The sequence below is a fragment of the Lepidothrix coronata genome, unplaced genomic scaffold, assembly GCF_001604755.1.
Source record: "Lepidothrix coronata isolate B3197 unplaced genomic scaffold, Lepidothrix_coronata-1.0 Scaffold12, whole genome shotgun sequence".
NCBI lineage: Eukaryota > Metazoa > Chordata > Aves > Passeriformes > Pipridae > Lepidothrix > Lepidothrix coronata.
Window position 1 is genome coordinate 5,715,859 of NW_016690192.1, and position 14,150 is coordinate 5,730,008.

General features: G+C 40.2%; 1 protein-coding gene across 5 annotated transcripts in view; it reads left to right on the forward strand.

Annotated features, from left to right (window-relative positions):
• The window catches only part of PATJ (PATJ, crumbs cell polarity complex component), a 138,219-nt gene that overhangs the window by 37,879 nt on the left and 86,190 nt on the right, over positions 1-14,150 (forward strand). For all 5 annotated transcript variants that reach the window (XM_017805634.1, XM_017805630.1, XM_017805632.1 and 2 more), the window contains 4 exons: positions 7,228-7,437; positions 8,309-8,428; positions 11,250-11,621; positions 12,585-12,705. In XM_017805634.1, the coding sequence (XP_017661123.1) occupies positions 7,228-7,437; positions 8,309-8,428; positions 11,250-11,621; positions 12,585-12,705 (823 nt within the window). The remainder of the gene's footprint in view (positions 1-7,227; positions 7,438-8,308; positions 8,429-11,249; positions 11,622-12,584; positions 12,706-14,150) is intronic.

Here is a 14,150-nt window from a genome sequence, read left to right on the forward strand (position 1 = left end):
CCTCTCTCTGGAAGTGTTCCAGGCCAAGTTGGATGGAGTTCTGAGCAACCTGGAGAGGAAAATGTCCCTGCCCATGGCGGAGATGTTGGAACTGGATGAGCTTTAAGGTCCCTTCCGACCCAAAGCATTCTATGATTCTTTGGGCCAAGTCACTGTTTGCAGATCCTTGTTGGAAAAATACAGTCTGTCCTATGTTCCCACTTTTCTTTTGCAGCTTTTTCTGTAGCCAGTCTTCCATAATTCCTGTGTTTGCTGTTTGTGAAGCATGGTCTCCATGTAGAGGAGAACTGTGGTTTGTGTGAAAACACATCCTATGCTTCCACAGGCTGTTCAAATTATCGAGGCCAGCACACTTCACTGGTGGAAGTGCTGCTGAGCTCTCTGGGTGGATTTTTAATTCAGGAATTCTTTGAATCCAAAAGCTGTCAAACCCACAACCTGTGTTAAGATCCACTGACTGCAGGCTGTGTAGGTGATACCATTTACACTTTTTCCCTTGGCTCATTGGCATTTTTTTCTTCATTCCCACACATCTCTATCCCTTCTTTATCTCATCACACAGTGGCTTTCCTCCACTTCCTTATGAGTTCAGGGATTTTTTTCTTATCTCTTTGGCTTTTCCCTGTAGTCAGCACTCAGTATGTTTTTACTGGAGCTGGAAAGTCTGAAAGTCTGAGATATTAAGAGAGTCTAATGAATGTAATCCCTGTGACTTTAGCTCTGTTGAGAGCAAACATGAAAGATGGATAAAACCTTAGATTGATTGAGAAGTTTGATAAATTAAAAGATATGCACCTCAGACATGCACCTGAGTCCACTGCACAGTGACACTTTCAGAACTCTCATAGTCAGTGCCTTTGATCTTTTTGTTTGGAATAGCTGTACTGTGTAAGACCTTTTCCTTTTGATCATTCCCTGGGGGCAGCTCTCTGCTTCGTGTCCCTGTTGTGCAGAAGAGCAGGCACTGTGCTGTGCTTCCCAGCTCTGCCAGACCCACGCAGGTTTGAGTCATCGCTGGCCACCGTGTTTCTTCTTGCTGGAGAAGGCTGATATGATTTCAGATCCTGGATGATGAAAGCCTGGTGTGGGAAACCCATCGTGCCACCTCCTCCTCTTATTTTGCTGTTCTCTCTCCTCCTTTGGGTGGGGCTCGTGTGTGTTTTGTTTCTAGTTGTTTTTTTTTCTTTCCCTGTGAATTCCTGTTTCTTTGCTGACATTTCCCACAACAGAAGTTTTGATTAATGCCGGCTGCACACTAGAGCTTCTGAAATTCATTGCTTTATTCCCTCACTGCAGATCAATAAATAGTTATGTTTTATTTCCAGTGTTTTGCCTTACATCACAGCAAAGTTCAGCGTTCCTCCTTGAATACTGCTCTGTATTTAAGTTTGTGTTGCTTCAGCACATTAGCCTGTAGTTTATTTCTTTGGTACAGCCAGAGGCTGTGCATTGTGTAATCTTCTTCCTGAGTAGTCCTGCAAACCGCAATCTAATATGAGTGGAAGAGGCAGAAAGAGGTCTAAAACGCTTCGAATTTCACTCCGATGCAGTGAAAAAAACTAAAAACTAGTTGAGCACTTTCTCAGGGATGTTTTTCCAGGCTTTAGAGTACCTTTGGCAGTTCCTATGGCCAACTGCTGTAAACGTGCTGGAGTGAATGAACAGAAGATTTGGACCTTGAGTCTCAATCCTAAATTGAGGCCACCTTAAGGCGGGAATGAGACCTCACTCACAACTGACTCTCCCCCTCTTCCTTGTCTGTTGGGAGGTACTTAGTGCTTTGAAGAGGCTGCAGGGTGCTTATCAGTCTTGACTCTTGCATTCCATTGGCATTATTGGTGTTGCTGTGGAGGGTGACTCTGCAAAGGGAACAACTGGCACTTCATAAAATGAGAGCGTGGATGAGTATTTTGAGTAATTTCACAACACTGAGCATACAGGTACATTACTCATGTGCAGTTCTACCTTTGTCCTACATAATAGTAACACAAACATAAAATACTTTTGGTTCTTTTCATTGTTGACAAGTGTATTTTCGTGTTACAGCATCAACAGTGTTGTGTCTCAGAGTCTTCCAGTCTGGTATCTTATTCACTAAAGAGTTTTAAATATGGATATGTATGTTAAACCTGGAAGTGCTCCCATGCAAAATGCAATGAAGCCGGGTTGCTCTGACCTCTGAGCTTGAACACGCTTGTTTTGGCTCTCTCACAAAAACCTGCAGTATACAAATTTGCACTTGTAAAAATGTTCAGATAAATCAGAAAATGGTACAGGAAAAAAAAAGTTTCAAACTGTTTCTTTTGGGATCCTTCACCATGCTGTTTTCCATGTGTGTTTTTGTGGCAGCAGGCAGTTTGTTGCTTGAAGAAAGCTGAAATATTCTAGGAAGTCAGGCGAGCTGGATTTAGATCTTAAGCGATGCCAAAACTAATATAGCCTGTAACTAAGTGAGAGTGACTTTGCACAGGGAATGTCAGTCACCCACAGCTTTGTCTTACATTTTCATATGAGCCTTTCAAAGAGGAAAACACAAACAAAACCCCAGAAAACCTGGTAGCTGCTTCCATCCAATGGAGTTGTTGCCTGGGCCGGGTTGCTCCTCATCCTCAGCCTAGTGAGGATCTGCTGGGGCTGGGGGCTGGACAGATGGGGATGGACTTGTTGGAGCATGGAGTGCCTGTGGTGGTGGGAGCTGGGCTGGCCTGGAGTGCCCTCTCTTGGCTGCTGCACACCTCACAGTTTGGAAAGGACAAGAAAGAGTCAGTCTGGTTTATCATTTCAATTTTCCGGTGTGATGGACAGAGGTAAGCTGTGTTGGTTCTGTCTCCAGATTTGCTTCCTAAGGCCCTCTGACAGCTGAGCCTGGTGCCCATGGCAGTCGAATCACTTGAAGCCACAATAAAGTTACAGTTCCAGCATTGCACGTAGGACTCTCTTAACTTGCTGCTCCTGGGACTCTTAACATTTTAGCAGAGCTCAGGTTTTTAAGAGACCTCATACTGCTCCAAATCCAGGGATCCCAGAGGCAGCAACTGCAGTGGCCCCTGATTGACTCTCCGCTGCTAAATGAATCCAGAACAAATGAGGCTCTGAAAATAATAAGAAAAATTTGACACCTGGACTCCAGGAAACATTTGTGGATTTTGATGAGGAGCATGGGGGGGGAAGGGAAAACCTGTGGTTCAACATAGTTAAATATATGGTGTGCTAAGTATGAATAAATTGTGACTATTTTAAACAAGTTCATATTTCTCCATGGCTGGCTCGGGCACAAAGGGATAGACACCAGCCACAAAGTACAAGTTCTTTAAAGGGTTACCTGAAGGCCAATGTCCTGGGCTGCTGAAGCTGCATGGCAGGGGGCAGCTTTCAGCGTTTATACAAGTGGCAAACTTTTCTACTCTACAAAAGAGTTGGTGTCAGTGCTTGAGAGTTAAGGGGGGTTGTCTCCTCATAGCTTTACTTTGCAGTCCAGTTCCTTTCCTCATTGTTCATAGATGATTTGTTTGTGTAAAGAAATCCTGCAGTAAAGGTAAAAGTTCCTCTTTAATGGTACCAGGCCTGGTTTATGATGATCTTGGAGATCTTTTCAACTCTTAATGATTCTACTATTCATATTCATTTCAAGACGACCAAGTTGCATGGGGCTGTCTAGTGCACTCTCCCTCTGCTCTAATGCAAAGTCACGTAATAATTTCTTGAATTACTGAACTTGAGTCCCTTCTGTATCCTGAGTACCATTGCAGCAACATCTCAGCGCTGGGTTTGGAGGGAGAGAGTTTCTCCCCAGCCTGTAAACTCCATCCAAGTAAATGAACCTTTCACTTTGAAGCACAGACTGAATTCTGGTCCTGACTGCTAGTAACTAAAAATCACTTACTGTCTGGCTTAATGTTAGGCAAGTAAAATGAATCTAGAGCCTCAGGGTGGGTGTACAGTCACAACTAGTGCTGTTTAGTAACTTGGAATGGTTTTAGCTGGTCTGTTAACATGGAGACAGCCCAGAAAGCCCAGTGTGGGAGTGAACTTGCCTTTTAACTATCCTAACTATATACAAGCTGTACCTTTTGCAGTTAGTATAGAATCTGTTTTTTATCCTGCTGTTAGCCCTGCTTTCTTTCAAAAACAAGACAGCAACCCACACAGTCCAGTTGCACTCCCCATTTAGAAAATGTGAATGTGAATTTGATGTTTGCTGTCTTGTTTTAGCAGGTGGTGTTCTTTAGGGTGGTCTTGGGCTCGAGTGTAAATCATAAGGCAAGATATAAAAAAAAAACAGTGTTCCTTTGGTTTTGATAAGGAAAGCACTGTGCAATCCACAGTTGCAATAGAATATTAATATGTTTACATGATTATTCCTTGAAATTCGGTAGGTCTGTGTCTTCTTGTGCAGCTTTTGTTGCATTCCTTATGGCAATGGCATCGTGATTCAGTTACTGGGATCAACTCGGGTTTTACAGCACTGCTGGTGTTCCTGCCTTAGCTCTCACTGTGCAGTTTATCCTGCTCTTCTCTCCCTGTGCAACAGCTCCCTCTGCTTGAAATCAACAGTGGAATTGTAACCCCTGTTTTCTGTTTACCTGAACAACAGTTTTTAATATGGGCCCCTTTTCTGAGATTTCTGCTGCTGCTCTTCATGAAGCAATTCCAATGCATGTTGTGAAGCAGCAAAAATAACCACATTGTCCTCAAAACTTCACTTCATAAGAGCTGTTTCTTTCCAGGAGTTCTCTTCATTTTTATCATGAGGAAAGCTAGTTGGAACACTTTTTTCAGCTAAATTATCTCTTAACAAAACATGATGATTTACTGAGCAAAAATGTTTTTATTTCAGTGATAAGTTGAAACAGGACTGCTTCTCATTAGAAATGCAGTAGTTAGGCCACTGACCTTGAATATCTGTACATAAAAAGCTAATGGTGAGATTCCCATGTCCTACCTAAATGATTTGGATTCAGAACCCGAAAAAAGAGCAGCTTTGGATCAAACAGAGCAGGGTTTGAACCTGATCCCCAAGCCTCAACCGTACCATAATTACTGGACCAGTCATTCACTCAGAGAATTTTTGTTGGCTTATCTGCATGGGTAAGGGTGAGTGCTGGGTTCGTTTCGTTCATTTTTTATCAATATAGCTAAGCCAGCAGAAGTCATATTATAAAAGCTGTTGTGTCAGCAAAGGTGTAGTTTTGCTGAGAGAGCTTTCACCCATTTAGGGAACCAGCATAAACCTTCCTTGCCACGGCAAGATGAGCCCATGATAGGAAAACTTGCTGGTTTAGTTCTACAGTAGAGCTTTCCTAATGTGAACAGTGCCTTGCTTGCTGTAAAATGGCTGTGTTGACACAATCCTGGGTTTGCAAGAACATCCAAAAGGTTATTTTTAATTTGCATTGAAGGAAACCTGAAGAGTAAAAACACCTCAAAAGTCTATGTTTGTTCTATGGCTGTTGAGCTGTTTGGGCACAGAGGCAAAGCCCACTCTGAGCAAAGGGCTTTAATTTAAAGCAGTAATTTTAATTGTCAAAATTCAACACTTAAAGCAAACCCTCTTTTTTTATAAATATTTTGGAATTCATATGGATTCTCCTTCTGAATTTCCTGTGTTTTGTTTTGCTTCTAAAAATTTCCAAACTGGATGTAGTGTGTGGCTGTCTTGCTGTTGGAAACACATGGAATCCTTCCCCTGGGCACTGTGTGTGGCAGGTTTGGGCACAGACAGTCGGACAAACGGAGCTCCTTGGCACAGATTCAGGAGGCAGAACACAGAGAAGCTTCTGGGCTTGATTATCAAGACGTGATACTCATGAAGAAGCTTCTTCTGTGCAGTGCGGATACCCAAGGTTTGGGAAGATTATAAAATAGCAGGATTAAGCAGTAGAACAGGAGAGAATTATTGCTGATATGTGTTTACTTGAATCCAGCTTCATCGTGGCTTTTCCTGCTAAACTCTAATTTCAGGTCTCTAATTTCAGCCTTTTACAGATATTACAGTCATTGCCTCATATGTTTGCACATACCTTAAAAAACTTGTGCCCTTGGAAAGCAGTGTATAGTCATATAAAAATAAAAGAGTTTAAAAAGCATTCCTGTTTTCAAATTAACACTGAGGTGCTGAATTCATGGTGGTCTTTGTGATTTGAATTTTGCCCTTTTTTTTATCCCTCCTATTCCCTGAGTAAGATGCAAGTCCTGAGGGAAAAACAATCCATGATTATGCACTTGGAGACCTAGTGCATGCAAGGAGCATTTCTGAACTCTGTGAGCCCTTACCAAGGGGGAGAAAAGCTAATTGTAATTTTAACAAAACAAACGAAAAAAATTAAAAATTAAAAAAAAAAACATAAATTTGTTTTGTGTCTCTTTCTGCCACTGTATAATAATTTATAGTAATTTAATTGGATTGAGGATCGTTTGTTAAATGGTTGCATGCATGATAGAAATGGTACAGGACACAAAGCAGAGGCTAATTCTGGGGAAAAAATAAGTGAAGTTAATATCTTTGCATCAGTTTACAGCCTCATCAATGTGTATAATATTTTCTGCTTCACATTCTCTATATCCACCACTACAGTATTCCTTGTCTTCAGTAATAATCTTAGTTACTCTTCTGTTTCTGTCTCCTGTACCTTAAGGAAGCTTCAAGGGTGGAGAAAATGTCTTTTATAAGTTGTCATGTGCAGTTGACAAAGCAGAAACAGTGCAGTAACAGAGCAAATGTTAACCGCTATTTCTTGAATGTTTTGGGGTTTAATTTTAACTTAATATTTTTAATTAAATTTCTAATCTTGCAATGGTTCCTTTTGCCGTCAGTTTTGCTGCTCTGGAGCTCTCAGGTGACGTGCAGAATGGTTATTTTCTGTGACATTAGCTCGTCCCAGGCTGGATGGAGGCTTGTGGAAGGGTGCCAGTGTTGTTGTTCTATTTGCAGGTTGGCCTGGCTGTGCCTGTGTGTGTAAGGAGAGGGCAGGCAGGGTATCGGTCACCTTTCAGATCTGAAAATTTCTTAATGGATTAGGCAAGTGATGGAATATCTTTCTTTTTGTGAACTGTAAGCCTTGGCAGTATTAGCAGACAGTCCTTTTTGAATGTCTCAGCAGGCTTCCGTTCTGTAGCATTAAATGATGAACGTGCTTGAGTGCTCTTTACATACTCCAAATAAACATCATCCTTCAAGGCTTTCACTTGGGTTTTTTTCAATTTTTGGTTTTTTTTTCCTCCCCACAGGATCCCTTGGATCCAACAAGAACAGCCATTGTGATCAGCTCCTTGGTGGCAGGTGGAGTAGCTGAGCGTGGTGGGGAGCTGTTACCGGGGGACCGCTTGGTCTTCGTCAATAAGAAACATTTGGACAGCGCCACTTTGGCAGAGGCAGTGGAAGTGTTGAAATCTGTGCCCCCAGGTACAGTTTCTCTTGGAATCTGCAAGCCTTTGGTGGTAAGGACTGATTTTAACTTTTTTTTCCTTTGGTCCTATGACTGGGCTGTTGTATCTGGGGGGAGAATTTAGAATGGAAATATGTGTGCATCTGGAAAGCAACTAAGTTGCTGTGCATATGCCTCGACATGTCCAGAAATCTTGGCAAATGGGCATCTTAGTGTCCAAAAGGTCTGACTGGAAAACCAGCATCCTCAAGTTCCTCCTTAAAGAACATCCACGTGGAATCAGGAGACGTGTCTGGGCAAACCCATGTGCACTGTGCGTAGGTGTAACGTGGTTCAGGCAATTCAGCAAATCAGTTAAATATGTGCTGAAGTCCATTTCACTCTAAGACACTGCTAAGTGCTTGCTTGAGCTCCGCTGACATCAAAGAAACCTAATCTGTTTGAAGTCAAGACTGTAAATTCAAGCAGAATTTCCTTTTTCTAGAATCAGGGCTTTGGAACAGACAGTAGTTTACTGGAGAACGCTGCACTATTGTTCATCAAGGGCACCCAGGCAAAATTAATTAAAGCCCCAGCTAATAGAAAGTGCTTGTAATTCAAAGTGGTAGAGGAGTGGTGAAATAGGAATGTAGGAAGGCTGTTAAATACATTCTTTTCTAAAATGTGATATTTCATTGTTCGTATCCTCGTATTTGTCTTTCTTTCCGAAACATCTCTATTTTTTAGTGTATCTGAATTATTTTTTTGTGTATCTGAGCCAGTATCTTCAAAAAACAGAAGCTGTTGTCTTCATCTTCTCCATTTATGACTTTCCACATTTATAATTCTGTATGGTTGATTCTCCCTCTACCTTTTAATTTATTGAAAAATGTGGGAATTTTTTTGTTGTTTTCCTGACTCATCATTTGGATTACCTTCTTTAGGGAGAAAGCAGAGAGGAGGAGAACATGCACAGTGTGGATACCAGCAGCATTAAAACCAGCCCTGGGTCTCCAGAACCAATAGATAACATTAATTTCTCAATAATACTTGAAGCACCACAGGTATTTGGTTATTTTTTTCGTTCAGCTTAAGTTTATACAGACAGGAAATAATATTTTAAAGTAAAAAACTAGTAATTTTTTTGGAGATAAGACTGGCGTATTGGGTAGACTTCAGGCTGGGTTCCCTCTGAAAAAGCCTCTTAACAGCAAACTGTGTGTTGTGAACAGAGAACACTTACCAATGCAGTTCCCAGGCTGCTTTATCAAATTTATTATGTCATTAAAATACCTTGGGTTACCTTGGATATGAAATAGGAATGCTGTGTTAATATTACTCAAAAGTAGTGAGTTCAGCTCTGCAAAAAAAATCAGGTATGGAAGCAGAATGCTTTTGATTATAATGAAGCAAAACAAAAAAGTAGTTTAGTGTATAAGTCACGCTTGAAATATGTTCTTCTTTATAGCCTTCTGATGTTCTTTGGAGTGATTTCTTTGCTCTCTTCCTCAATTCTCCTCTTTCTTATTTTCTGAGAAATAATTCTGTTTATTGTGAGGAGGGATGTGGCACTAAAGATAGTGAGAAACTCAAATACTGAGGTAATAGGCAATAATATTGCAGTACTCACCAGTGCAGAGTTAGAGATGTGGATATCTTTTAATTTTCATCTGTTCTCGAGTGCTTTGCAGAATTCACACTGGTAAATGCATTCTTTTTAGACCAGAGAAGACAATGCCAGAATCCTCCAGAACTGAAACACAGGAAGAAAAATAAATTCTAGATTTTCTTGTAGCTAAACATATTTATGTATCTCTAGATGCAAACAGATTGGAACCACCAAAAGGAGCAGTATTATGGGGCAGATGTAGGTATATATGAAGAAATTAATCTGGATAATGATAAATGATATTTACTGATTTTCATGGTGTAAACTGGAGTTTGTTGTTTTACGGGTGTATAGGAAGGGTTCCTGACACAGAATTAGTCCTCTGCTAGCTCAGATTGTTTCTCTGCTTCCTAAATAAAACTCATGTTATTACTTTTAAAGAAAGTATTTTATCTTAAAGTCCTGCTGAATATAGAAACTGGACCTCAGAGGTGTTTGGTTGCATTTTGTTTCACCTCATGTATAAGACCATTGGTAAATAGCTAAAATTTCCATCCATTTATTATCTTATCTGCTCATATAAGAGCCAAGAGTGGTGTGTCATGATGGCTCCCACTCTGATGTGCTGACAAAGCTGAATTTCAACAACAACAAAAAAAAAAAGAACTTGGATATTTTATTTGCTACCACAGTAGACTTTATGTCATATTTGCAGCATTCTCTGTGCCATTGGGAGCGTCTGCTGCTGCAGTGCAGCAGTCGAGGATGATACAGAGCAAACTGCTGGATCAGTAACACAAATTATGTGTGGTTCTGAGCTCAGGCAACTGTTTTATGTAACGATGGAGTTGGTGGAAGTGTTGGGAGAATGATGCTGCAGGAGTGAAGTGAAACTAAATGGAATAAAGATGTAGAGAATTTGGATCTCTTCAGACTGGGTGTTTTGTGAGATCGAGGTACACAGGTCAAATAGATTAAAGGAACATTTAATGCTTATGAAAAATGTGCTAATTTCTAGATTGCTGGTGTTCTGCTTTTGTGCCAGCTGGTATTGACTGCATTGTTTCCTCATGCTTTTGCCTCTCTCTTGTTTTCTCTCCTGCCTCTCACTTGAATTATACAAACATTTTGGCAGCGTCTGAGGGTTTTTCTTCTGTATTTGTACAAATGTAACAACACAGGGTTCTGATATTAAAGGTCAGAAATGGTGCAGTAGCTTGGGGAGTCTGGGAAGGGGCAGGAAGCAGAAAGAAAAACATTTTGAGTGAGGAGCCCTGAATCTGTAGATTGTTTTTGGAGTTTGAGGGTTCGGGGCCTTGAAGATGGGTTTTGAGGTTCTTCAGGCCACACAGACTTGGTGGCCTGACAAAGGAAGGTAAAACCTTTCTGTGTGTAGCAAAATTCTGGTTCCAGTGCAAGGCATAAAGTCTCTGATGCCTGTGCAGACTCACTGTGAGCCAATGAACAGCACTCCATTCCATTTGGGAGAAACAGGGATTACTGGAAATTGGGGAGGCACATGACAAATCCCAGAAAAGGAGCTGTTGAGTGAGATCTTTCAGAGTGGATTTTTGTACTTTTTCTCTTGGTTTTGTTGTTTGTTTTTTGGGTTTTTTTCTCTGTGATTTGAATTGAGTAGAAAAGTGAGCACTGTTCTCTTTAAAACAGGAAGGGCATTAGATACTGATACTTTTATATCCTTTTCTTTGAGTACATGGGTCATCTATTTCCCCTCTGACCTAGGTTAAATATTGTGTGGAATACCCAAGGTAGGACAAAGGACTATGGCTTTTGGTTTGTGGGTTTGTTGTGGTTTTTTTTTAATTGCTGGTATTGTTGCATAAGCAAACTCTTCAGCTGTTTTTTATTTAGCTGATGATATTGTAAGAAATGTACATAAAACAGGTAAGTCTGAAGCATGGAGATACTTTAACCGGATTTATATATACTTTTTCCTGTAGGTTTTTTAGTGTTAATTAATAATTTTCATTGCCTAACTTCAGTCCAGATTGTTTTTTTTAAATGGCTGCAGCCATATCTAAACTGTGCAACTTTAATTTTGTTATATTAAAAAAAATTCATTGCACTATCTACTTTTGGCATTAAAATCATAAGTCAGAGAGTCTGTTTTCTTTTAGAATATGCGAAAGGTAGAAGATTTTCACTTTAAAAATCAGGATGTACTTTTAATATGCATAAAAACCCATAGTTTTGAAAGAGTTAAGAGGAAACATAATGGTAAAAATCTGTCTATATTCCTGTAATGTTCTGTGCAGGGTTTCAGAGATGAAACACCTTTTAAAGAAGAACTTGTTGATGAACCACATTTGGACTTGGGAAGGTCATTTCAGCTTTCTCAAAATGACGATGAGGATGAGAGGGAGTCCTGGGAGATGTGTGAATTCCTGAAACCCAGAACAGAAGACATGGATGAAGAACGGGAAATGCTGGTGGATGAAGAGTATGAAGAAGACTCAGACTTCCTGAAATATAAAGCATCCTGTGGACAGAAGGCAACTTCAGACAGGAACCTCGATACAGAACAATGGGCAAAGCAACTGGAGAGTACTGAAATAAAAGACTTGAGATCCAGTATTAATTTAAGTCCAGAACAGTCCCTGGAATATCCATTCAGTAAAGATCAAACGGTAAGGAATGCTGTGCTGGTCTCAGTGCTGTACCCTCACCATGGAACCCAGACCTAACAGCAAACTCCAGACTTAAACTCTAATTTAATTACTTGGGTACCTCTAACAGAAACCTTTTGTATGTTTTGGAAGGTTCTTTTGGTTACTTATTGGGTGCATGTCAGTAACAGCAGAATGTCACTTCAGGATTTTAATAGTCCAGAGGCTTCACTGAAAGGAAGTGAAATTTTTAATCCAAATCAGTTCCTTGAGCCAGATGATAGTACAGTTGAGCAAAAAATGATATGGTGGAAGCAATTGTAACAAGGATATTGGTGGATAAAGGAGTAGGAGAAGACAGAGCTTCAGGTAAATTGCAGAACTCCCATTTATATGTCCTTCTCAAGTATTCTGAGAGTTATTTTTTCCTTCTGATTCTTTGTTCATTCCCTTACCAAAGAAAAAAGGGATAATATCAGCCTCCCATGCACCAGCTTCTGAGGTGTGTGCTTTTATATGAAAAAACTGAAGTGGAAAAGGATTTAACATTACAGCCACAGAGAATTTCAGGTTTTGTTTGGCATGTCCCATTATGCACTATGTACATAAACAGGCTAAAATGCAACTTCTACTGAAAGTTTTATACCAGAGTGCACAATATTAAATTTATATATTTTTTATTTATAAACAACAAATGAGCAAGAGTAAAGAACTTTTTGTCTGAATTACATTGAGTAGAAAGATGCAGTTGCTTTATATTGGAATTGCATGTAACATTTTTCATGCCTCTTCTTAATATAGTGCATAAATGAGCAGTTAGTATTTAAATTAGCAGTTAGCATTTCATAGTTATCTGAATAAATATGAATATAGCTGAGAAAATGTGTATGTTTGCTGTAAAAATTAATGTTCCTGTCAAATACCTCTGTGTAAGTTAATACCATTGCTTTCTAACTTTAATTACTTTTTTTCTCCTCTGTGAAGTGTGAAGAAAATGCTACTATAAGGTCACTCTTTCCTGGAACCACAGCACACAGTGGCTACCAAAAGGACATATTTGATATTAAAACTACTCAGTCAGAAGAAAAAAGCAAGATGGATTTAGGTTTGTTAGAAGCTTTTTCTTTATCTTATAATTTCATATTTACAAATTTAAATTTTATACCAAAATACAAATTCTTTCAAATAATACAGTATTTAAATGAAGACTTTTACAGGCTCAACACAGTCTGGCTTTAAATAGGTTTCAGCTTTATAATCTTTCTTCCTCCTCCAAATCTGGGCAGGTTTAGATTAGAAGTTAGGAAGAAATTCTTTAATCAGAGATTGGTGAGGCCCTGGCACAGGTTGCCCAGAGAAGCTGTGGGTGCCCCATCCCTGGAAGTGTCCAAGGCCAGGTTGGATGGGACTTGGAGCAGCCTGGTCTAGTGGAAGGTGTCCCTGCCCATGGCAGGAGGTCGAATGAGATGAACTCTAAGGTTCTTTCCAACCCAAACGATTCCATAATCTTTACCCACAGTTGTCACAAATGATACTGACATGGGCTGCAGCTTTGTTCTGCCTGTGGAAATCACTTTATTCTGATGATGTCCCCAGGAGGGGGATATTCTGATAGCTGATGTCCCCGGGAGGACTCTGTGCATAAGGAAAATAGCTTATTGCTGTAACCTCTGTCAGGAATTTTTCTCAGTCACTTTTGACTGCTAACTGTATAGATTTTTGCACTTAAAAATAATTTTAAAAATTAAGTAACAGGCTCTGGAGGTGACTTTACCACAACCAAAAATTTGCAAGGGAACTCTGTAGTAGATATTGCCCCATATCTTGGTTTTGTAATCTGTGTTCAAGAGCAGAGTTTCTCCTTGTCAGATGGCCAGACATGGGTGGTTAGAATTTGGTAGATCATCAGGGAAATAAGTTTATCAACCTGCCTGAAGTAACACTCCCTGGTTGGGAGGAAGGAGATTGGGCTGTTTCCTGTCTTTGCCACCTGCACCTTGTGCAGCAACTGCTGTGTGTGAGCTGCAGTGACAGACTGGAACTCTGGTGGTTCCGTTAATGTTGATGCTTCTGTCACCAAAATGACATCAGTCTTCCCCAGCACGATGGGATTCTGTACTGGAGCAGGGATCTGCTGTCCCTGTGCAAAGGATAGATTCACTATTCCTAACCATGTGTTTTTGTGAGGAGCATCTGACGTGTAAGTTGTACCAAAGAATGTCTTGAGTTCCACAGAGATCTGTTTCCTGTTATTACTTGACTGTTTGTACATCAGAAGCAAGGTGCTATAAAAAACTGGTTAGTGTGGTTTAAATTTCCTTCAAAAATAAATGTTCTATATCTCTAAGCCTCCTGATAATAAGGCAACATCAATGTTTCATAGAACTATAGAATCCTAGAATGGTTTGGGTTGAAAGGGACCTTCATGTCTATCTCATTCTATCCCTCTGCCATGGGCAGGGACACCTTCCACTGGACCAGGTTGCTCCAAGCCACGTCCAACCTGACTTTGAACACATTTAGAACCTGGTGAGCTAAGTGGCTTATTTT